Raw genomic sequence first — 25120 nt, 5'->3', positions numbered from 1 at the left:
GGCTAATCTTGGTTTCCATCCTTCAATCTTCTGGGTTTGGTTCGTTCTCACCCCAACATGTGTAAATTTAACTTTACACTTGTAAATTCTGGTTGTCTGTTAGTATTTTAATGATAGTGTTTTGGGTGGGAGTTTATGTTGGCTGGCTTGTGATTTGTCTTCAAATGTTAATTAATAAAATATTTGAAACCCTGAACAAAACATCCAGAGGATGGAAGACAAAGTCAGTAACAGGCCAGCTTGTGAGATGGATCAATTAGTAACTAAAGAGCCAAACATTTTCATTCAGGAGTAAGTGGAGAGAAAAACTGGACTACAACGAGAATGGACATTGGACATTTTTTCTGACAGGCATAAACATGAATCCATATTATCAGTATTGCTGCTCCATCATAATTCTATGTGTAAACTAGAAACTATGCAAACAGATCAAATATCGCTCCCAAATTCACACCGTATATAGATAAAATAGATATTTTATTACTTAGGGAACCTTACGGTCTAATTTATTAAATATGTTTTTAAAATGGCTTCTAAGTAAAGTGTTTGTGTTGTTCCATGTGACCTTCAGGTCACTGTCACTTTAATGTGGATTAGACATGATTACAAAGCCATTTCAGAAATGACTTCCAGGCAGCTCTGTCAGGTTGAGCTTTGTCTGTTTTGCTGGGCTCTGGTCTGTGCTCCTGGTAATTTGGCTGCAATCGAGACAAAGATTTGTACTCGGTGTGTGTGTTCCTCTTGTTTGGTAAGACATATCTGTGTGTCTTTGTGTGTGTGCCTACAGCGGTGATAATGAGCACTGGACGATTTCAAAGTGGGAGAGACACGTGCAGGTAAGATCAGTACATTGTATACACTGCTGCTTCTTCTTTGTTCTGTAACAAGAGACACCAAATGGGGATGAAAGTATTTTGAAGAGGAAGCAGACGAGTGTCTAATCTGTGGAGCTTTGAACCTGCTGGTTCTCACTCTCTGCAAGGCTGATTTTACATATTCTTTCATTCATCATTTTACCGTGGACAATGAACCGTGTTGGTTATCCTCTTAACACTTGTGCTTGCTAAAGAATGTGCCCAAAGTCTCTGCGTGTGACACTGTTACATAAAGCAGCAGGGAGAACTGGGGCACTTCTTTTAATTTAAAGGGCAATAATAGCTTGTTGTTTCTCCCTCTAAGCGTGTACCCTCCTTTTTACTCATACAGTCTCTGACAGTTCTCACTTTTTACCTCTTTGCTATGATTTATTATTTGAGCTCTAACATACAGGGACTTTATAAAAGAGCGTGACTGGATGTAGCTAGTGGAGATGAGAATCACAACTTTTAAAAAGCTGTAAAACGTTTTGCATTACTGCCTTTGTATTTGTGAAACTAAAATGTTTGGATAAAAGCTGATTGCTAAACATTTTATGTAATTATAAATCTATTATCTAATGTATCCACTATGAATTGTGCTGCAACACTTGATCATTAGAGTTATATGAGCCTGTTTCATTTAGAAACAAGCCCTAACCCGTCTGCACTGGAGCTTACCTCCTCATGTCTCTCTGGCTGTTCAAAAATAAACTTTCGCCTATGAGGAGAGACTGGACAGGGGCCAAAAGAAGCTAATGCTATTGTGCATTGTTGTCCCTTGATTAAGGCTTTGCTGTAATTTCGGGGGTTGCATGCATTGTACTCTGCTGATAGAGAGAAACACTGAAGGGGTGTCCAAGATTTACAACAATGTTCACAAAGATGGAGGATCAGCCTCCAGTCCACCTCTTCAACACACACTCAAAGACAAACACACACATGTTCACATGCCTGCGATTAGACTATAAATCAGACTAATTCTTGCCCTCATTCCTGAGTTGACCCACTGCTTTGTCAGTCGTTGCGCCATCACTGCATGACCACACAAGACTGCGCTGCCACATAAAGAACTGCAGCAGCATAGACACACTTCAACGTAGATCGCTGGGTTTTTTTGATCCCAGTCAGTGTGTAGGACCTAAAACAGAAGCTGCCACAAGAGACCGGACTAACAAGGAAACATTCGTTACGTGTTACTTCCAGTGGCTTGAGCATAGAGAAGGCCTCTTACAACAGATGGCTGCAACTGAACCGACCAAAGAAGTCTGAGGACAAAGCAGGCCAAAAGCATTTCTTCTACTGGATATTTCCCATTGCAGGACAACATTTTTGGTTTAGATTTTTATAAATAACAAAGTTTACACAAGGACTAAAATTTAAAGATGGACCCTTTGACAGACATTCCCCGTGTGCGGTCAGACAGCACAAGCAGTACAGTTTCCCAGGGCTCGAGGTCCAAGATGCTCCTCCGCCACCGTTTGTCCCAGCTGCTGACCTGCATTGAGGACATGAGCTCCGACGACGAAGTCAGTGAAGAAGTGTCCCGCACGCTGGATGAAGCTTTTCAGCTCTGCGGACGCTTCGTTCCCACAGACTCATTCAGGTTGACACATCCTGACTCACATACTGTATGTGAGGTTACACACACACACACACACACAGAGAGAGACACACATGCACACAGACACACACACAGGAAGCATCTGAGTTGTCAAAAAAAAAAAAAAATTATTTTACTTAGCATTAGAGAAAAAAATTGCCTTATAGTGATTATAAAAGGACATTAAACTGTTGGTTTCTGTATTTATTGAATGTAATTGAAAGAAGAAATCAAATTAGAGGTAGAAATTATATTTAATTGAAATTTACACAAGCATGCTGTGTACCGCTGTGGACATCTGTATTGCGATCGGTTAAAAATGTTCTAATAACGAAAATGCAGCAATGCAACATATATTTAATAATATTTCTTGTTTTTCTATCATGTTGGTCGATTCCTGTCATTTCCAAAAACTCCAAATACTGACAGGCTGCACATGGTGACATGGAATGTAGCCACAGCAGAGCCTCCTGAAGACCTCACCTCTTTGCTGTATTTGGATGTTCAGCCCCCCACAGACCTCTATGTAATTGGGTGAGAAATAACATGCAAAACATGTGGAAACCGGAAACTAAAAACATATCAAACATTGTTTTAAAGTTTATTGATTATTAATTGACTGGTATTGCTATGGTTTAGCCTGCAGGAGGTGAATGCCGCCCCGGTGAGGTTCATCTCAGACCTTCTAATGGAGGACTCCTGGAGCCACATCTTCATGAAAACACTATCACCCAGCGGCTTTGTCAAGGTGAGAGGGAACAACGGGAGGGAAATGGAGGGTGTGATGTGATTTAAAGAGAAACTGCATTTTATTTTGGTGCTGTGTAGCAATGTGTATATGTTAATTAAAAGCTGATTAAAATGTAAAACATTTATTGGAAACTTATTAAAACTTTCTTTCAACATCTCCATCTACGTCTAGGTCACATCAGTGAGGATGCAGGGTTTGCTTCTACTAATGTTTGCCAAACAAATTCATCTCCCCTACATCAGAAACATCCAGACCACCTACACTCGCACTGGCATCTTTGGCTACTGGGTAGGAAGTCACAGTGGGACCAGCGATTAACCCCATAGCTCTTAGGCAACAACAACACTATTAAAGTCTGCAAACCTGGAATCCCACTGGCATCAGATGCTGTAGCATTTAAGCACATTATGAAAGGCCTATTGTGCTTGTTGAGTGGAATGTGCAACAGCTTTGACTGAACGAAATCTCAAAGAAAGAACATGCAATGGTAAAACTGGTAATAGAGGGGCAAGCAACACAAATGGTCTAAGCCAAATAATCCAAGTTAAAGTATAATTAATATCAGTTAGATAAAATATGCATTTTATTGTGACTATAGCAATAAATCATTGTATTTTCACTTGCTAATCACCATTTCTAAGTTTTGACAGATCATTTTTTGTTTTCTTTGTATAAGGGTAATAAAGGAGCCGTGTCTGTGCGTTTTTCCTTCTACGGCCACATGATCTGCTTTCTCAACTGCCACCTAGCGGCACATATGAACTACGCTCTGCAGCGAGTTGATGAGTTTGAGTACATCCTTGAGTCACAGGAGTTTGACTTCTCTGAAACCCCTCATGTTTTGGACCACAAGTCAGTGGAGCACAAACATTAGGCACTCACACACACACCCACCATGCAACATATGCTCTGCAGTCACTCTGCTTCCGTCTTTCACAGGGTGGTGTTCTGCTTTGGTGATCTGAACTTCCGTATTGCAGACCATGGCTTGCATTTCCTCCGCTCGTCCATTAACAGTGGACGCGTTAATTTGCTGTGGGACAAAGACCAGGTGATATTTCAAAAGGAGCAAACACACACATACACACACACATCAATGCCCAGTCACTAATTTATTTTATGTTCCTGCAGCTTATCACCATGAAGAAGAAGGAACCCTTCCTACAGGAATTTGAGGAGGGAGAATTACATTTTAAACCCACCTACAAATTTGTCCGTAACTCCGACGCCTATGATACCAGGTAACAAGTATGTTAATAATAAATATAGATTCACTCTCCTATGCCCCAACCTTCATCTGTGCTCTTGTTTCCATTTGAATTCTGCACAGCTCTCTGAAGACATGGTTGGGTTTTAAGTAAGACGTTTTTTTTTTTGTTTCTTTTTGCTTTTTTTTGCATGCCCCACATTCACATATATATTAGTGGCATCACACCATCTGTCCTTTTTCCCAAAGCCTTTTCCACACTCTCTTTGGTTAGAATGACATGTGTGACCCCTGTGACACACTAAACAGGACTTGAAGCAGCCAACGTACTAAAACTAAATAATGATAGATGAAGCAGCTTCATCCCTATTCCTGACACTGGCACGTGCATGTGTCTCTCTCAGGAAGAGCACTGTGGCACTGCCCCTAACCATGTACAGGCCCAGGCCCCTGCAGCGCTGCAGCACCACCCTCTTCTTCCTTCTCACCTCCATCATCTGGGGGCTGCTCTCTGTCTGGTTTGGGTTCTGGTACAGGGAAATAGACCCGCCAAGGTGGGTGTCTCCATAGATCCCAGTAGGAATAAGCTGTTGAATAGACCTTGAAGGTTAGATACTTATATCCTACAATCATAAGAAAACTGGAGACACTGATAATCATGAAAGCATGCAAAGGGGTTTAATACCTCCCACGTGAGTTCCCACACCAAACCTCGATGGTTTTATGCCTAAGCCAAACCAAAACGCTATGTTTGGACTGTTATAATCAAGCATGTTTGAGTTTTTATGAAAAAACAAAAAAACAAAATCTGAAACCAGCTGCAACTTTGGCATTATTGCAAGCGACTATAACCACAATTTGGTGCCTGGTGACAAAAGAGTGCAGCTTCAGCAGATCCCCGTCCCACTACATGGCGATGCTTTTTCAACAAAAAACCTTTATGAGCATTATCTGGGTGGTGCGGGAGGTAGACCGGTCATTCACCAATTCCACAGCTCCTCCAGTCACGTGACAAAGTGCCCTTTAGCAAGACACTGAACCTTAAATTAGTTGCTCCTGGTGAGTGTTGGCCAGCCGCATAGCAGCTCCCCCATCGGAGTGTGAGTGCGAATGTGTGAATGAGAAGCAGTGCAAAATGCTCTGAGCGCCAATAGGTGGAAAATAAAAAGTACAGAATAAGTACAGACCATTTACCATTAAGTTCAGTAAACCTACGAACCTTAGACCTGGGTAAACTCCCTCTTGTGCCCCACCCTCTTGTGTTGACTGTTCCTTCGTAACATTCGTCCTCCTCTTTAGTGTGTATATGTAAGCTTAACAGCACGTCAGATGGTGTTGTCTGCTCCCGACAATCCTTAGCCTGCATGCTACTTTACCCTGTAGGTGTCAGGTTTGTGTTCTTCGACAGCACGGTTTGAAATCCTTTTAACAGGAATAACAACTGCAATTTAGATTGTTGTAAATAGAAATGTGGCCTTTCTGGTAAGTATTAGAAACAATAATTACCTTCATTTCAAAAAGTAACTGTGGCATTGTCATTTGCCTTTGTTTTATTCAGTGGCAAAAAGAGAAAACCAGCCTGGACCGATCGGATCCTCTGGCGCATAAAACCCAAAAGCCCACCAGAGGCGGAGGAGGATGAGAAGGCAATGACATCTACTGATGATGGACAAAACAAGTATCCAATTCTGGTCACGCAGGAAAAATACACGAGTGACATGAGCTATGGAGTCAGTGACCACAAGCCTGTCATTGCAACCTTCAGTCTGGAGGTGAGAGTGGAATAATTGTTGGACACCAGGACTTTGTTTTATTATGATAAACACAGTACATATAATTTTACATCTTTTCTTCCAAAACTACCATTAAGTGAAGTACTTTTTCTACATTGTTACGGCCCCTCTTCCCCTTTTTTCCCCACAGTTGAGAAAATACTTTGACACACCACTGGTGCATGTATCTCCTGTGGGAGTATGGTGCAGAGACAAGGTTGCCCTCCTCAACTACACCATCCAAGAGGACTTCATGTCCTCCACTTGGGACTGGATAGGCCTGTACAAGGTACTGGGGTTGACATAAAGAGATAACACACTAACAGTATAATTAAAACAAATGTGAACACGCGGTTACTCTTTTGCAGGTGGGATTCAAGTGTGCATCTGATTATGAAACCTTTGTATGGGTTAGAGAGGGCGACCTTCCAGAGACAAAAGAAGTCATACAGGTAAAGCAAAGTGAGGCATTGTGTTTTAAGGTGAAGGCCACATTGGCACAAACTTTAGTAACATACATATTTGTGTGTTGCGGTTGCAGATATCTGTTAATAAAGATGAGATCCCGTTGCTTGGTGGACAGTATGTTTTGGGTTACTACAGTACAAACTTGCAAAGCTTGATTGGCATCAGTGATACCTTCGATGTGAGTATACTACTGTTGCTTTATTATATTTCTGGGATTTGTTTTTGCCCTAAGACACTTAGGGCATTTAGATTAAGATTTAGATTCTGGTTACTAGTGTTGCTCAGTGGCCACTGCATTTGGTACATCAGTAAAATTGATTGCAATAGACTGTATAGGCTTACTTCATACAAAGGCTACTGAGCATATTTGCAGTAGGAAATGTGTGAATTTAAGGATCCATGCTTGTTTATGATCTTACAGATCATGGAGTCAAAGCGTGCTGTCATGGAGGAGCTCGTTCCTGAGAACATCAACGGCCTCAACCAATAATGTGTTTCCTTCTCCTGCAAAATGCCCCGAGATCAACTCTATTATCTAGTGGATAAAATGACTCAGCTTGACAAACCAACTTGAATTTGTTGTTTTAAACTTTAATTTCAGGTTTATTCTTGCTGAATCAGTTTCTTTGCCGAAAAATTGTTGTAATGAGTAGCTGATCAACTTATACACAGTTTTTCCCCTGGTGGAAAAGAAAATACACGAAAATCAATATGCCAATTTACCAAGTTGCTTTAAAAATATAAACTGTGCTCAAGTTTTGTTTTTAAAAGTAGTGCAGGTCAATACAGTATTGAGTCAAACATTAATTTCATGTATGTGTTTCTGTTTTGGTCTGGTCTACATAAGTGCCTGTGTAGAGAGTTGTACAAGCGTAATAAAAATCTGCCCATCATAGGCTAACTAACTCATATAAAACTAGTCTTACTGCAAAAACATGCTTCTGGTTGTTTGAACTACACTGACAGGTCATATACTGCTTTACAAGAAATATATTTAATGCAAAAATATAAGTATAATGCATATTATGAATAGCATAATATATTCATTTACCTGCATTTTAAAGATTTGAATTATTTATATCTATAGTGTTGGTGCGATACAGGGTACACGTTCTATCCCAATACAAAAATGATGATTGCTGTAAAAGAAAAAAAGTGTCAACATGTGTCAAAATGTGAATGTGTGTATGTGTATACAGTGTGGACCAGGTTTGGTGGATTGATCAATAAATCAAACAGTTTCACATAACACAGGATATAATTGTTGGATTTGTTTTATTGTGGAAATAGAATTTGTCAATTACAGGTTGTTGGTTAGGGCCCCAGCAGAACATGTATTTTTCAGAAACATCACAAGTCAAATTTCTACCAAGCCACAAAACCAGTCAACATAACTGGTGTCTGGACATAGTTTTAGACTAGCCATTAATTTTCAAAAATGCTCGCAAGGGCCCTATCATTGTGAAACTGACTATTTAGTGTAGAGGTAGTTTAAATTTGCTCAGTGGTGGCCCAAAGGTTAGAGAAGTGAGCTTGTGACTGCTTCAATCCGCTGTCTGTCACACTTGCCTGTGAGAAAAGCTGCTGCTTTTCAGACACCTAGAGGTCAGACAATTGTTGCTGTACTAAGCAGCCTGCAAATATGTGTATGGGGCAGTAATTATCTTTATACACGTGTTAAATTAAAGACAATATTGTTTGTAGTATATTAACACATCACCAGCAGTTCCTTTATGGCTTTTTTGTTGGTAAATGCCAGACATTTGCAGTAGCACAGACCTATGTCTGGAAGCAAGATACATTTGGTGGGTTTTTGTGAAATCAACAAAACTATTTATGTTTACATGTTGTAGTAAACAGGAGTGAGCGTGGAGAACAAGTTGAGGTTGTCCAGAAATACTTTTTGAAGTGAAGATGAACACATCAACATGAACACGTACCCGCTCCGCTCCCCCATAAGCCATTGCGGGAATCTGTCCACGGACCCGATAACTTCCTGGAGCATCTTTTATTTACAGGCTCTTTGGTGGTAGACACGTGGGTTTTTTTAAAACATATCGCTGCCTTGCTAAAGGTAACGTTTTCTACATTTCCGTACTAATCTATTGTCTTATAAAACTGGATACACTTGTGTAAACAAGTGGCGGTGATTTTAATGCTGTGCTGTCGCTACTAAAAGGAGTTAACAGTCCAAAATGCTGATTAACAGTAAGCTAGCAAAATTAGCTTCACTGGTTTACATCGACGCCTGCCATGATTGACACAAGGCTATTTACGTAAACCGTGTAAACCGTGAAAATGTGTTGTTCAAAATAACATTTGTAAGTTAACGTTATGTGAACGGTCCGTCAGGTGGTTTGGCTAAAGTTAGCTATAATGTTATCTACATGGCAAAACATACTGTACTGAATAAAATGCACTACATAGGACAGACTACAAAATGATGCTAATTCTACTTGGAAATTCAGCAAATGTAGCGTCGTGGTTTTGGCTTTAATTGAGTCCCAGCGTTTAAAACAAATACCTTCATTTTCCCAGTAGAGACTTGATGTGACTTATGCTGTGTTTTTTTAGCCATTGACATTTTCCCCAAAGAAAAAATAAAATCGCCTGTTGTTGCTGCTGTTGATGTTTTTATTTTTGCCATTTCTTTAATAGTGTTAATAATATGTTTGCTCTGATCTATGTGTATGAAGATCGATTGTTGTTGAACTAAATATTTACATCTAACACAGGATGGCAAGTGAGAATGTGGAGCGGTTGCTGATCCAGTTTCAGGACGAGAATGGGGAGGTCTTGGGTTCACCTTTTGATATTCCTGTAGACATCACCCCAGACAAGCTTCAGCTGGTCTGCAATGCACTGCTACAGAAGGTAAGCAGCTGCCAATATCTAGTTGATTTATCTAAATGTAGTTGTGATCAGGTTGTACACAAGTGCACATTAAGGCATTGTACTCTTAAGTGTTAATCCAAAGTTTGTCCACATTTACATATTAATTTCATTATTCATTACTCAGAGTTTTAGGGGCTTTACAGTCTTGAACCGCGTTCTATCAATCGCATGATTTCATTATTCCTGAATTGCTTAAAGTAGGGGAGACCTGAGAGGCTGTACGGTCCTTTTTTTTGAGTTCATTTAAAATATAAAATTCTGTGAACTGATCTAGTTTTTGCTTTTACCCACTGTAGGAAGAACCAGTACCACTGGCATTTTTCGTGCACGGAGATGTTGAGGTGGTATCAAGTCTAGAATCGTGTGTGAAGGCTCTTGGGATTGAGACAGAGAGTGTCCTACCAGTTATTTACCAGCCTCAGGCTGTGTTCAGAGTGCGAGCTGTGGCCCGCTGTACCAGCACCTTACAGGGACACACAGAAGCTGTCATCTCCACTGCTTTCAGCCCCACTGGCAAGTGGGTAACTCTAACACAGAATGTCTTTTGAGCACACTGATTTATATACAAGTCCATACAATATAACAAAAGGAAGGTGAAGCTACAATCTATGATCTGCAGACACACTCAGGGAGTAGGTTGACATATTGTTTATTAATTTGTACTTGTTGTAGATATCTGGCCAGTGGTTCAGGCGATACCACAGTGCGTTTTTGGGATCTGATGACTGAAACACCACATCACACTTCCAGAGGTATGAATCCAGTTTTGTGCGGCAGCGTGGTCTGTTATGAATTGCTATATAAATCACTGATTGGTAAATGGGGAAATGCTCTTAAAGCACTTTTATCCAAAGAACTTTATAATGCTGCTTCACACTTACCCATTCACACCGATGGGGACAGGTGCTTACCCGACCCACCAGCAATTCATGCTTTTCTGCACCATTGTGCTTGTTTTAAGGACACACACACTGGATATTGAGCATCGCCTGGTCACCTGATGGCAAAAAACTGGCTTCAGGCTGCAAGAACAGTCAGGTACTGTACTGTATGTCCGCAATGCACACATTTGATCAGTAGATGTTATCTGTATTCCAACACGATGCATTTCTGTTTTCATGGTTCTAATTCCTGTAGATCTGTATTTGGGATCCAGTTACTGGTACACAGGTTGGGAAGACTTTGACAGGGCACACCAAGTGGATAACCTGGCTTTCCTGGGAACCACTCCATCTGTGAGTAATCATCACTGTGTATTTTCTGTAAATTGTTCCCTGTTATTTTGGTATTACCCTTAAATCCCATTCTGAAATAGTTTATGTGCAATATATTTTACTTGTGAGCATGAAGTTAAAACTCTAGGCCTTTCATAGATGCTATTATCAGATATTCTCCTGAACATAGTCATGAGGGAAAGTCAAAAGGGGAAAGAAATCACTTTATAGATAAATAAACCATTATATTGTTTTTTCTTAAATAGAGATGTTTCTACATACAGAAGAACACATCTGTTCTCTTTAATTAATTACTTTTGAAATGTCACATTAGGAAATGATAGAAATGAATAATAGAATTAATGGATTCCTTTTTGGTCAGGTCAGGTTTAGGATTCCAGTCTTAAACATGGTGGCTCACGAAGACGCTTTATTTTAAAAGGAGACATTCATATTCTCAGTAAACACCTGTGCAGTGAGTCAGGACCATGCAGCATCTAAACTTGTCCTGTTAGGACATGGTATGACACAAATACCTGCATTGTAACCCTGGCAAATTTTCGTGGCATTTGTAGGTCTTTTGTTTGCTATTTAATTGGTATTTAGCAAAAAAAATTTCAATGGTTTTAATTTGTAAGACTAGCTCCTCTACCAGATGTAAATTTAGAATAGCGAGAGTAAATCCCAAGAATACGCTTTAGTGTGTTTTGAAACCGATGGAAGAAATGCTGAATAATGACGTCACTGTGATGTCTGATTATTGTGTCTCTCTGTGATGCGCTCCTCCCTCTCGCTGCCAGTAACCCAGAGTGTCGGTACTTAGCCAGTAGCTCTAAGGACGGCTCAGTACGTATCTGGGACGTTGTGTTGGGACGCTGCGAGAAGATCCTGACTGGACACACTCAGTCAGTCACCTGTGTGAAGTGGGGAGGAGATGGACTTCTCTACACTTCTTCCCAGGATAGGACAGTCAAAGTTTGGAGAGCTAAAGATGTAAGTGTGTGTGAGGCTGACACAATGTTGATTGCTAACAACAGAATCATGAGAAATCTGTTTTAATTGAGCAGTTAATGTGTTTGACTGTCTGCGGATGTAGGGTGTCCAGTGTAGGACTCTGCAAGGTCACGCTCACTGGGTAAACACACTTGCTCTGAGCACAGACTACGTCCTGCGCACTGGAGCTTTTGAACCTGAAACGGCCACGGTCAACCCCCAGGACCTCACCGGATCATGTAAGGCCCACCAGTTTTTATGGGGATTGTGGCTTAGATGCCTTTAGATGTTTTCATGTAACGAGCTTAAACTTTTTCCCCCCAGTGTCAGAGCTGAAGGAAAAAGCATTGCAGAGATATAATAAAGCCAGGGTAAGGACTGTGTATTATGGTTAAAATCCATATTTTGTTTTGATAACTCCTTGTATCAGCGCTCTTGCTCTTTCTGTTTTTCTGCAGGGCTCAGCTCCAGAGCGTCTAGTGTCTGGCTCAGATGATTTCACCTTATTCCTGTGGAACCCTGCAGAAGACAAGAAGCCTTTGGCCAGAATGACTGGGCACAGTGCTCTGGTCAATGAAGTGCTCTTCTCCCCAGACACCAGGCTCCTCGCATCTGCGTCATTTGATAAATCTATTAAAATCTGGGATGGGCGCACTGGAAAGTACGAACATGTCTCAACCACTGTATTTGTATACAGTACTGCTGTTTTCCTTGTGATGGTGCTGTAACGCTAAGATTATCTGCTTGTCACAGTGTAATTTTTCTGTCTGCACGCTCATCTACCTGCACACAGGTACTTAATGTCGCTGCGTGGCCACGTGGCATCGGTGTATCAAGTGGCATGGTCAGCAGACAGCAGGCTGCTGGTCAGTGGCAGCAGTGACAGCACCCTTAAAGTTTGGGACATCAAGACTGGGAAGCTTAACATGGACCTTCCTGGCCATGCTGATGAGGTGAGTGAAGAGCTGTTACAGAATTCATGACAAGAACAGATCATCCTGTTTCTTTTTTCCTTAATTGTTCTATTTCTTCTCTTTGAAGGTCTTTACAGTGGACTGGAGTCCTGATGGACAACGAGTGGCTAGCGGCGGGAAAGACAAATGTCTTAGAATGTGAGTGAGATCTCTCATTAGCTTTTTTATATGTTGGACACCAGTTTTTTTCTCACATCCAACGTTTTGCCCTTGTGTTATGTATTTCCAGATGGAGGAGATAACCACACCTTTGTCGTCCTCAGTGTTGACAGAGGATTCATATCTGCTACTCTAAAGAAACCCATCAGCTTAAGCAAGGGTGGCTAGACTGTATCAAATCACTCCTTTTGCTTTATTACGGTGGCATTGTGTCAAGAAAGTGTGATCCTGATGCAAATGCTCCTGCAGGTTTGACCATATGTGGGATTATTAATGGATTGATGAGAAGAAGGTGTAAGGTTTATGTGAGAGTTTCTAAAAATCCATCCTAATAGAAACTATACTGTATGTACTTAAGTATTAGACTTAATATTTAAATGGTTTCCATTTATGTACGAACTGATTTGTACACCTCAGGCGCTGTGACAGATAATATTTGTGTAAAGCTGTGCTATAGTGCCAGACCATATGCAGAAACTACAGTTAATGTTACGTAATGCGTCAGCGTACTGAATACATTCCAGAGAAATGAGATCGGGGAGAGAGAGAGAGAGAGAGACAACAGGTTGGAGTGCTGATACTTGTGTGTTAATGGAGAAGATGCTTACTCTTTACCTTTAGCCTTTAATCTCCTCTGTCCTACCATCAACAAAATTTCAACCTATTTTTTGTTTTGTTTTGCCAAAGTAGTAAAGTAAAGTAGCAACTATTAAATTTGTTGGACCTCTTTTTGTTTGTCCGAAGAGGAAAACCAGTTTCACCAGTTGAATACAGAATATGAAGTGAATGTATTATTCTTGATTTAACTACTTCTTTTTCTTTCGGCTGTTCCCTTTCGGGGTCGCCCCAACGAATCATGTGCCTCAAACTATTCCTACCCCCTGCATCCTCTTCTCTCTCTCACTAACTAATTTCATGTCCCAATGTCACATTTGGTGTGGAAGTAGCGATTCGTATATTGGATTTGACATGTGTTTTACATCGGCTGCCCTTCCTGACACAACCCTCTGCATTTATCCAGACTTGGGATTGACACAAGGAGACGCTGGCTTGTGCCCCCTTGTGGTCGCATTATTAACTGATTTAGTGAATATTTAAAACACATATTTACGTCATAGCTATTGTGTTTTATAATTTGTTTGCAAATGTTTAAGTGGATCCTTTAGATGTTCAAGATGTTGGAGGAAAACAAAAAAAAATTACCAAAAACCAAAGAGAATAGTGCACAGTTTGAAAAGCATCACATACAAATTACATACAGATGAATGTATGTAATGAACAGATGAGTTTTTGTAGCCAGTTTTTACACATTATTGAACACGTCACTCTCAGTGCTGTTGTCTGTTTGCATCTGGTACAAAGTACAAAAGGTTGAGATTTTTCATTCACTTAATTTCAAAAAGCAATGCTTTCATATGGGCTGGAAATGTAACTTGTTTTCTATTTACAACCCCAATTCCAAAGAAGTTCGGAAGATGTGTACAATCTAAATAAAAGTAGAATGCAGTGATTTGAAAATGTCAACCTATATTTTATTCACAATAGAACATAAACAATATATCTTAAACATCTGGTCGTGAGGAGACCAGTTGCTGGAGTTTAAGAGGAGGAATTTTGTCCTATTCTTGTCTGATGCAGGATTCTAGCTGCTCAACAGTCCTGGACCTTTGTTCCCGGAATTTTTGTTTGATGCACTAAATGTTTTTCTATTGGTGAAAGGTCTGGACTGCAGACAGGCCACTTCAGCACTGGGACTCTGATCCTGTGGAACCATGCTTTTGGATGCAGTATGTGGTTTAGCATTGATTTGCTGAAATATACAAGGTCTTCCCTGAAAGAGACTTTGTCTGGATGGGAGAATATGTCGCTTGAAAACCTCTACGTACTTTTCAGCATTTATTGTGTCTTTTCAGATGTGAAAGCTCCCACACTATAGGCACTAATGCAGCCTCATAACATCAGATTTGCAGGCTTTAGAACTGTCCATTAATAACAAGTTGTATGGTGCCTCTCCTCTTTAGTCTGCAGGACATGGCCTCCATGGTTTCAAAAAGAATTTGAAATTTTGATTCATCTGACCACAGAACAGTTTTCCATTTTTGCCTCTGACCATTTTAAATGAGATTGGCAGAGAACCAGAGAACTTGGCAGGGTTTCTGGACCCATTTACATATGGCTTCTTCTTTGCATGATAAAGCTTTAACTTACATTTGTGGACTGCACAGCAGACTGTTCACAGACAGTGATTTCTGGAAGTGTTCCTGAGCTCATGCAGTGATGTCCAGTAGAGAATCATCTCTGTTGGGGCCCAAAAGATCAAGCACGTCCAGTTTTGACCTTCAGTCCTTGTCCCTTCCACACAGAGATTCCTCCTGATTCTCTGAATCTTTTGATGAGATTATACACTGTGGAATGGTGGGATCTTCAAAGGCTTTGCAACTTTACGTACAATTTTTCTGAAATGGTTCTACAATTTTTAGATGCAGTTTTTTCCAGATTGGTGAACCTCTGCCCATCTTTACATTTGAGAGACACAGCCTCTCTGAAATGCTCATTTTATACCCAGTCATGTTACTGACCTGTTGCCAATTAGCCCAATTAGTTGTCAAATGCTTCTCCATTGGTTTTTGATTTGCAGCAATTACTTTTGTAGCCTGTTGTTGCCCCTGTAAGGATTACAAAATCTGGCACGGTTGCATTTTGTGGAGAAGTGAAGTCACTGTAGTATTTCAGGCTGCTCCCCACCAGCTGGTTACACAAGCAGCTACTGAATACCTCATTGGTTCACCTGGTGTTGAATATGTATAAGTTATGCAAGAATGGATAACCACAGCAAGCTAATGCTTCTAATAAACAGACACTTGTCTCTGACCCTATGTGAGGCGTTTTACAAGATAAAGATTGGTTCCCAAATATACGATCTGCCGGAGAGGAGCTCACTTTAGACACATTTTTGTGGCCTCAGCGAAGCCTTTAAGCCCCCGTCAGCTGGTAACAGGACAGGTGGCACGTCAAGATTCCTGCAGCCATACTCTCATTTTCAGCAGTGGCCACACAGTGCACAATGGACAGTATGTAAAGCTCAAGAAATACTGTCAATGTTTTACTGTGATGATGCGACAAGCACAGTCAAGAGAGTCAAGAAACATCAAGTGTTGAAGTACATACAGACATTTGTGCTGCAGCCAGCTCACGTGATTTCAGTAGAAAGTGTTCACTCTTCAAATATGGTAACAGTCATAGAAAGCTAAAACATTAGACATGTGTAATACCCATGTTTTTAAACCAAGTCTGTTTCTTTTCCCCTCCCTCCCTATGAATTTGGACCTTTGATTAATAATAAGTGCTTGTGTTTCTGCTTTTTATTTCTAAGTCTGGCCACTAAAGAGAAAATATGATTGTTTTTTTTGTTTTTTTTCTTGGCAACTATTGACTTGAGCAGCCTTTTAATCACCATATGATTAGAGTCCGTTTGAGTCAATTTATTCTCTGTAACAGAGTGGAAACTGGTCAGGATGGCGTTTCATCTGCTTAAGGCTATGATGGAAGCTAGTATGACCGAGAATAGAGGTGCTCAGTTGTACAAAGCAAGAGGCACTGGTCTTTGCTTCACACCGGACTTCCCTCACTGTCTGGCTGGTCTACTGGGTCTTCCACACACTGTTGAGTAGTTTGACTACTTCCTCATAGATGACAAAGACTATGGCCACATCCAGGCACACACGGCCAAGCCTGGGAACTGTCCCTTTGTAGAAGCTGGAAGAAGAGCAAGAAGAAACAGTGTGTGAGTAAGTATGGGAGTTTGTCCACAGTAGTGCTTCCAAAATAGTATAAAGTGTCAGGATTAGGTTCCTTACGCCTGCGGTCCTTCATGCTTTAAGATCTGGAAGGCACAGTCTATTGTGTTTTTGTAGCGATAGGCCTCCAAACCCTAACAACAACAACAAGAAAAAGTTCTAGGAAATGCAAACTTAATCACTATAAAAGTCATCAGATTGTGTGTTTCCTACCTGCATCCGGGTCTTCACCACATCCAGAGGCGTGTTTCCAAAAACACTGGCAGCTCCAGCCGTCGCTCCAAACATCGCTGTGACAATTGGGTGCATTTCCCGTCTGGGGTCATCACCTTAGAGGACAAATGTACAAGTTGCATTCATGTAGAAAGAGCGAGAGAAAGAAGAGGAAAATGCAATGCATTAACCAAAACAGGACTGAGATTTGTCAAAAATGTTCTCACCTTTGTACCAATTGCGCAGAGCATTCATCACGTAGAATCGGATGGCCTGATTGGTTCCTTGTTTCAGCACAGTCGCCGTCAGACCTTGATACGTCCCCCTTACACCTAAATGAGATTGTTTCCTTATGGAACAGAAACTACACACGTGCACTGTAACAGACACTTCTGTGCATTTGAACTGTTTTGTGTTAGTGCAGAACAATAATGTACATTGACTCATGCTGCTCTCTCACCCTGTTCTCTGATAATCTCACTGACTCCATGAAAGAAGCCTCTGTAGCGAGGTCTAAGGGAGCACTGGTCATGGATCAGTTTCACCTGGAAGACATGGGTTAAACCAATTTTATAACATTTTTAGATTTTTTTTAATCTAAAAAGCCTAATAAAGAAGAAGAATGTGAAACCGCATCTGGCTCCACCCACCTTGAGTGTCTCCATGGGGCAAACCACCACAATGGCCTCTGCTATTCCTGCTCCTAAACCACACAGAAGGCTCCGTGTGTTGTCTAGCCGACCTGTGGCATCTCGCATTGGATTGCTGAGCATCTCAAATGTGCCAAACCTGAGGGGAAAGAGAGGAAGGTGATAGAGTCCAGAGAACGAGTCAAAATGAAAACAAGAGCTAAACCTTTGTGTAACCCGTGGTTCATTCATTGATGAAATAAGATTTCAACTAATTAAATGACTCAGTGAACCAACCAAGTAGTAATTATATAATTCGTTTGAGATGTTCTATATAAGAAATGATTCATCGATAATTTAAGAAAACAACAGAAATGCAGTGTCACTGCTTTGACGTCAGCCCACTGTTAAATTTGACATAAGTCAAAACATTGCTGATCTGTTTGGTGTTATAAACCAAAAGGATGCAACAATCATAGCTCTGTTATTATTTTGTGATAACTATATATTTGAATAATCTGTATAGTCCCTGTGCATCTTACCTTACTGCAGACTTTGGTATTGATCCATAAAGCAGGGAACTGAGGCCTCGATACAACCCCCTGAGCCCATGGTCCTGCACGGTCAACTTCACACAGTCGCCTGTGCATAAACACACACACAAAACCACCAGGAGTTTGTGAAAATCAACACAATCCACACATTGTGGCACTAAAACCTGCAGACAGTCAGCAGTCACACGTCCCGGTGACCTACCAATCCCCCTGTATCGTGGTGGGTTTGCTCTCTCATCCAGCTGCAGCTGGGTCTTCACATACTCTGTAGGGAAGGTGATACAGATCTCAATTCCTCCTGCTATACCACCTTAGTGAGGAGAGAAGGGGAGAAAGCAGCCTGTTAGGATTTGTTGACTCACTGTGCTGATGTGCTCTTTAATTTTCTGAGCAGCAGGAAGAAACTTGCCAGCATTTTCTATTTGATGGATTAATTGCAGAGCGATGCTGACATTACATCATTCCTGATATATCTGTGATTTAGTTCAATGGGGGTGTTTGGTCGCATAACAGTGCAAGTATTGTATCACTAATCGCTGATTGAAACGTTTAATTTTAATGAATACAAAGTGAGAATGATAATAAATACAGAAATGTCTGTAATACATGCAGCAGCTGTTCTGTTGCTTCCCTGTTGACTGGGTATGTTTTGACCCAGTTTTGCATGGATAGTCTCAATGGGCGACAGACTGAGGTTAATCTGTGCTGTGCAGAACAAAATAGGCGACCGTGATTTTGGGGGGGGGGGGGGGGGGGGGTAAGTCTGCGGCTTCAGTATCTGCGTTGCAAAATGCACCTGCAAGAATGGCCTTTCCAGGATGCGTGATTTTCCTGCCTCCCACTGCAGCAGCCGCCAGGTTCCTCCTCCCCGCGTACGACCGCTGGTGAGCCGGCAGAGAGCCCAAACCAGCCGCGGCGGCCAGACGATGCGATGCAAGTTTCTGATGGGGATTCGAAGTCGGGCATCCTCTCCTGGCGCGGCAGGTCTCGCACGGCCCCTCACACACCAAAAACGGCTTCAGCAGCGAGGACATCTTTGTCGTCAGGGTTGCTGGTACTAATCTCCCCCCGTGGCGATGGTCCATCTAACAGTGTCTCGGCGGAAGAGGCAGTATCAACATTCAAATAGCGGTCAGCTGATGAGGCAGGGCATCGGCTCAACACGCTGCCTAATGGCAGGATTCAGTCATGTGACTGTCCACGATTTGTAGCGACCAATAACGTGACGGATGCAGTTGTTTTGATACATCGAGCGTAGTTCTCATTCTGACTGCAATTTATACATTATTATTATTAGCCTTAACCTATTGTCATCGTCTAATAATGGTGAGCAAGGAATGTAAAAAGGCACCAATAGCATAAATTGAGTAACAGACTGTGCAGTGACACCCATTATCCGTATTTCTTAGACTGGTTTGGCCAAGTGAGCTGCACTAAATAAAATCCAGGCCCTTTCACCTTGTGCACACTTTACTGTTTTGAGTATGTGATGTGAAGTACATGGTTCTAACTTGGTACTTGGTATAATTCTAAAGTAAAAAGTGTGTTTTTAAGGAATTGACACACTGCAGGGAACGTCCAGATTGTGCACAGGTGTATCATGTAAGTGCTACTATTTACACATAGTTTAGAAAGACACAGACTCATACACACATGTAGGTCTCAGAAATCCCACTGCATGTCAGGAAAGTTAAAACAAGCTATGGCATTTAAAGACCTCTGTGTGTCTCCACAACATTTTGCGATGAGGCACAGATCAGGGCAAAGCCTTAATAGTGGAAACCAAATAAGTGTGGAAGCACCAAGAATTTACAGTCCATGTTTAGGGGGCTGAACAAGAATCCAGCAGTCACTCAGACAGGGCTTCAGAAGCCCACTACAGAAATGTGAGAACTGCAAGGATGAACATCTCAGAATAGTGTCAGTGAGGCTAAAGTGATAGACAACAGTCACCTGCCATGATTTCCTGACATGACTGGACAAAAACAGATTTTAATTAAAAGGATATTTAAATTAAAATAACCTTGGAAATTTGAAAAGTCAAATCATACTTGAAGCACACAATACACTTTACTTCCTCCTGTGTCAAGCCACACAGTAAAGACTGTGGTCTATTCCTGTTCCCTCGTAATCCTTGTTCCTTCAAATGCCATCCCAGAGCACACACACACAAACACACAGCATGCCTCCCCAGATAACCCTTTACAATGAAACTAGGTCAGTGCTTCCACGAACACCCACAACCCCCACCTCCTGAGACCAGAGACAGACAGAGTCAGGGCCAAACCCCCAAACTAAAACAACCTGTTATTCTACATTTGATTTGCTTGATTTGCAAAAAAATGTATTTTATTTTATGTTTGATAATGTATGTGTACATCAGCTTGAGATTGAGGCATGAAATTTCAGTTCACTTGGGACGTGCTGGATAGATGTATTTCTTCGAGCTTGTCTTCCTGCTCTCTGGTGTTTTCATTTACTGAGTAAGTTCTCACCTGGAAACATAAGGATCATCAACAACTCTATTGTGTTACCACAGACTCCGGCTAAGTTTTTTCCCAAATCACACTCACTCATTCACAGCAGAGCACAATGAAATTAGGACGTAGTGATCACAACAATCAACCTTATAATTGTGCAGTCTTGTAACTCACAAATTCAAACTTTCTGATGCCACTAGGAGAACAGCTTGGTGCAAAATATCAGTCGGTACTAAAGGAGACCACCCAACATTGCCATTCCAAGCATCAGGACCCTAAGAAGACTAAACATCAAGCATTTTTTCTTTTAAAAATGGCCTAAATTGACGTGATTATGATTTCACACATTGGGTTTTTGGCTGAACATCCCATTTTATTCTGCACACTGACCAGCTGGCTGCATCTGTACTGAGGCAGCAATTTCCTCACAAGAGGCTTTGAAAAGCTATCATGACGTACTCAGTCCTTGCGAGTCCATCAGCGTTGATGACTTGGTCCACTGTAAGCTTGACTTGGAGGTCTAGGCAGCTGGAAGATTTCCAAAAGGCAGCACTCACCAGCTTGACAGAGAAGAAGAAGCAGTGATTGAAATGAACAAAGAGAACCTGAGGGCATTTAATTTTCACCAGTGCTATTTCTTTTTATTTTTCTTCACTTTCTTGTTGTTTCAGCATTTGCTTACACCCTGGACTTTCACACACAAATCCAAAGCACCTACACTGCTCTGCCCTCTGGGCAAATAGTCTGCTGTAATACTTGGCATCTACAATATATCCTACACTGGTCATTCAGTATCTGTAAGTATTGTAAATGTACTACTTTCCTGCTTACCTGCCAATGAGGCTCGTTGAAACTACAGAACAGTGAAAATATTTGCTGGGAGCTTCCATCCCTGCTACTGTTCTGCACTCAGTGCTGTAGTGCCATTAGCCATTGGCTAACTCAAGCTGAGGTCTCTGAGGCCTCACAGGTGATGCAGGACAGAGATGGAGAGAAGCAGCACCAGAAAGCACTGAACTCTGTGAAACAAGATCCAGTTAAGACAAATCTTCACCTGGTAAGTTTACAAAACAGCTCATTGATGATTTGCTCTCGTCTGTGAGATAACAAGGACCAGTGTGGAGGATACAAAGTCACTTCCAGTGTCTCCAGATAGGCTCCTAGATAGTGGAAATAACTAATAGAGCAGCACTTACAAGCAGTGCTGCTGGGTACAGCTTTTTGTGGGTGAGTTTAATGTATGAAAAAAACGTAAACCAATAAGAAATGTAGTCAGAGCAACTGATCAAGTTTTGAAAGATCACATTCACTAATTGACCTTCTTTTTCTGCGGAAGGGATGGTTGTTTGTTTGTTTGCTTGTTCTCTGTGTTGGTTTTTCACAGGCATTAACCAAATTACAGAATTAAATAAAGCAACGTAAGTAATAATTCTGGTAACAAATATAACAAACAGGGAAGCAGAAAAATAAGAGACACCATTCAGATAAAAGTCACTTTTCGAAACTTGCATGTCGCAAATCATTTTAGAGCTGAAGGGAACAAATTTTGCAATAGACTGGAAAGAAAAAGAAAAGAGCACAGACCTGTTTGTACACTTACTGTTTTATTTGTGTTAGTACACCGTTAAAAATATCATGAATTTAACATGGAATGATAATAGCAGAAACAGATACAATACATACAATAAAGTAGCAACATTTGTCTTTGTTGATAACTCCAGTTATTTGTTTGAGTTCTTCAGATCTTCAAACACCAGACATTTGGACTGTGCACAGAGAGAGAGAATAGAGGGCCATAAGATAGAGTATCTTTAGTGGAGACCGTGAGAGTGTCTATTTATGTCTGAGTGTGTTCAATTCTGCCGACCTCATGCCAGCGCAGTGTGTCAGGGGGCAAGCCCAGATGGCAGTGAGGGCAGGTGTGTGTCTCATCAAGCACTTCTTGGGTTCTTTGCCCCCAGCAGGGGCCCTCGCTGCCCCACAGAGGCTGACAAGTAGAGCGGGAGGACCAAGCGACACCAAAGTGAGGTCGAGGGTCTGTCTGGAAGCTCACTTTCGGATCACTGGACTGCGGTGGTGACAAAGGGTCTGATTCCTTTTGCAACACAGCAATAGGGGAGAGCTGTGTTACTATAAAGGAAAAAGAAGCTCTGCCCTCAAATAGATGTTTATGGCATATTTGAGAACTCAGATTTGAGATGTGAGACTGACTGCAGTGATGTCTAATCCTGGTCATGTTTCACAGACACTGGATAAATGAACAATGCAGGTTTTATTAGCACATATTGAAGTGATGCCAGCTTACAGAGTCAGATTTCCCTTTTTGTACTTATTGACTTTTTTAAATAATTTAACAGATTACTTGATCGCAGAGTATAGTTTGACCAATTATCTCATTTGTGAAAACGTATAAAGTTCTACATGATGTGTTTCAACCCACAAAGTAAAATCTGTCAAATATAAATCGTTTATTACATTAAACTTTAATTTGAACACTTTGTACATTTAATCAACAACTGTATTGATTTGACTGGGCTGGTACTTTTTTATTCAAAGACTTTTTGCAAAATCAGTCTAAAGCCTTTTCCAAAAACCATGAACTGGATACACATCTTACAAAAATAATCTGAATGTGAGTTTTTTTTTTTTACCTCGTAAATGTTTATATCACATTAACATTTTTAATTGGACATAGAAGTTAAAGATATTATCAACTCTGTTTGTGTTTACGATGTAAACGAAACTATAGGTTAAAAAAACTGTCAAACAGCTTTTCCACTACTTGAAAGAAATCAGAAATCTGTTAAGGTAACCTGTTTAGGAGTTTCAGGACAATACTCTGAGTCCAGAGACCTGAGACAATACCAGCAAGGTCCGGACTGGCGATCTGAAAAGGCACAAACCGTAAAAAGTACTACAACAAGCACCTTAAATTAATAGTAGCACATGAGCAAGTACTAGTTACAGACACAAATTAAGACAAACAAAAGTAGAATAAAAGTGCAATATAGCAAACTTTTTTAGACTTTTTGACATCCATGTTGTGCTGTAATTGTGCGTCCTGTTTAACTGTCTTTGAGATTTGTCAGGAGCCTCACTGGAGTGATTGGACACACCTGTGTGCACATATACCATACTGCAAGGTCCCAACACTGACACAGCCTTTCATAACACCGACTTGCTGTCTAAAGCCACAGAATCAGCTGTTTGTGAGAGGGACTTACTCTGTGTGTTGGGGGGATGAGATGACACTGTAGGGGGTGTCACTTCTACTTCTGTTAACACAGGGCTCAACGGAGGGGAGTCCACATTGTCCTGTGTGTCTGTGGCTCTCACACTGTCCTGTAGTAAGGTCTCTGCATCACTGATACATAGATCCTTCCCAACCTTAATCAATCACACACCAACCAATGGAAAAACCAGTATCTTGACCAACAATTACGGCTCAACTCCTCCAAAACATTATCGTCTTTGAGTTAAAATGAATACGATAGATGTGGAGTATATATTATACTGTAAATGCTGATGAAGACCCGATTTTTTCCCCCCTGTCAGCTCTGACCTGATTGGGCTCTATCTCCCCATCGCAGCCACCCCCCTCAGCCTGGTCGTCCTCCCCTGGCTCGTGGAGGTTTTGGCGCTGGCTGCTGTCCTCGCTGCAGTTTTCCGCCCTTGTATCAACCTGGGTAGAAGTCGTCCCACTGAGGTTTGAGAAAGGTGTGGCAGAATTAGAAACATGCCCTCTTAACCACCTGACGAGAAGGTTATCAGCAACCGATCTTCAGCTCATTACAACGGCTCAGCCTTTACTCACAGTAAGCACCAAATCAAACATAAACTTTGAGTTCTTCTTGCTTTACCTTTCTGTGCTTTCTCTCTGTTCCTCTGTCTCTTCCTCCATAGGTCTCCCTCCCAGGGTGCCTGATGTGTTATTTCCTCTTATTCCCACCGTTCTTTGACTCTTTCCTCTGTTCCTCTGTCACTGTGTGGCCTCCCCTCTGTCTGCCTCATTGCTCTCCCTCCACCCTCACTGTGTGTGAAACGGAAACTCCAGGCTTTTAATATTTGATGTGTCTGAATAGCTCACAAGCAAGTTTCTGTAAAGAGTAATACGGTGAAGGATCTGATGTCTCTGCTTTGGATTCTGCCTTGACATTAGTAAACATGCTAAGACCTACACTGAACCCAAAATCAGCAAACTCAAAACCCAGAAAGTGTTGGACAGCTACACAGTGCTCTTACATGACTAGAGTACGATTAGAAACACATGTACTTTTTTAAAGCAGCATTTGTCATCTTATTGTTACAGACACACATTTGCAGCGTTAGAGTGAAATACGCTTATTTTGACTCCTTACAGTCACTGCAAATTAAGGATGAAGAAATCTGATCTTTGTTTTTTCTTTTTCAAACATTTTCACTTTTGCGTGTTATGTGTGTTAGTAAATGTTTTAATCCCTGAGTGGATTAGAGCCAAAACGATTCGTTTATTAATTGATTTGTTGAATGATTCTTTACCAAACATCTGCGTGTTCCAGGCAAATTTAAGTTTTTACG

At 41.2% G+C, this 25120-nt stretch overlaps 4 protein-coding genes across 7 annotated transcripts; 2 read left to right on the top strand and 2 right to left on the bottom strand.

Moving 5' to 3' along the window:
- The first annotated feature begins 659 nt into the window (after positions 1 to 659).
- On the top strand, positions 660 to 7864 carry inpp5kb (inositol polyphosphate-5-phosphatase Kb). 3 transcript variants are annotated; one of them, XM_067494564.1, is made up of 13 exons: positions 660 to 836; positions 2887 to 2991; positions 3097 to 3205; positions 3380 to 3496; positions 3885 to 4060; positions 4148 to 4259; positions 4340 to 4449; positions 4539 to 4565; positions 5974 to 6187; positions 6339 to 6476; positions 6556 to 6639; positions 6729 to 6833; positions 7077 to 7864. In XM_067494564.1, the coding sequence occupies exons 1-13, from the start codon at positions 796 to 798 to the stop codon at positions 7143 to 7145; spliced, it is 1407 nt and encodes a 468-aa protein (XP_067350665.1). In that variant the 5' UTR covers positions 660 to 795; the 3' UTR covers positions 7146 to 7864. The 3 variants fall into 3 exon arrangements, with proteins under 3 accessions (XP_067350665.1, XP_067350663.1, XP_067350664.1); XM_067494562.1 differs by lacking the exon at positions 660 to 836 and adding an exon at positions 845 to 2460; XM_067494563.1 differs by lacking the exons at positions 660 to 836; positions 4539 to 4565 and adding an exon at positions 845 to 2460.
- A 779-nt stretch (positions 7865 to 8643) lies between these two features.
- On the top strand, positions 8644 to 14400 carry nle1 (notchless homolog 1 (Drosophila)). Its single transcript, XM_067494565.1, has 13 exons — positions 8644 to 8729; positions 9391 to 9529; positions 9847 to 10067; positions 10223 to 10302; positions 10512 to 10588; positions 10688 to 10785; positions 11565 to 11757; positions 11861 to 11996; positions 12082 to 12128; positions 12216 to 12418; positions 12551 to 12710; positions 12799 to 12869; positions 12961 to 14400. Exons 2-13 carry the CDS (start codon positions 9392 to 9394, stop codon positions 12971 to 12973), a joined length of 1437 nt encoding a protein of 478 aa, XP_067350666.1. The 5' UTR covers positions 8644 to 8729; position 9391; the 3' UTR covers positions 12974 to 14400.
- Positions 14401 to 14545: 145 nt separating this feature from the next.
- slc25a1a (solute carrier family 25 member 1a) lies at positions 14546 to 19235 on the bottom strand. Its single transcript, XM_067494566.1, has 9 exons — positions 18880 to 19235; positions 18286 to 18393; positions 18072 to 18171; positions 17551 to 17689; positions 17361 to 17445; positions 17128 to 17232; positions 16901 to 17016; positions 16748 to 16821; positions 14546 to 16646 (listed from the first exon to the last, which is right to left on the bottom strand). The coding sequence occupies exons 1-9, from the start codon at positions 19166 to 19168 to the stop codon at positions 16532 to 16534; spliced, it is 1131 nt and encodes a 376-aa protein (XP_067350667.1). The 5' UTR covers positions 19169 to 19235; the 3' UTR covers positions 14546 to 16531.
- Positions 19236 to 22162: 2927 nt separating this feature from the next.
- Positions 22163 to 24597, bottom strand: LOC137109114 (swi5-dependent recombination DNA repair protein 1 homolog). Of its 2 annotated transcripts, none has more exons than XM_067494524.1 (6): positions 24424 to 24597; positions 24126 to 24264; positions 23788 to 23905; positions 23377 to 23450; positions 22431 to 22658; positions 22163 to 22329 (listed from the first exon to the last, which is right to left on the bottom strand). In XM_067494524.1, the coding sequence occupies exons 1-6, from the start codon at positions 24462 to 24464 to the stop codon at positions 22285 to 22287; spliced, it is 645 nt and encodes a 214-aa protein (XP_067350625.1). In that variant the 5' UTR covers positions 24465 to 24597; the 3' UTR covers positions 22163 to 22284. The 2 variants fall into 2 exon arrangements, with proteins under 2 accessions (XP_067350625.1, XP_067350624.1); XM_067494523.1 differs by having other exon boundaries at positions 22164 to 22329; positions 23788 to 23950; positions 24424 to 24595.
- Between the last annotated feature and the right edge of the window lie 523 nt (positions 24598 to 25120).

This window comes from Channa argus, chromosome 24, assembly GCF_033026475.1.
Source record: "Channa argus isolate prfri chromosome 24, Channa argus male v1.0, whole genome shotgun sequence".
Taxonomy (NCBI): domain Eukaryota; kingdom Metazoa; phylum Chordata; class Actinopteri; order Anabantiformes; family Channidae; genus Channa; species Channa argus.
This window is presented reverse-complemented; position numbering and strand designations above follow the sequence as displayed.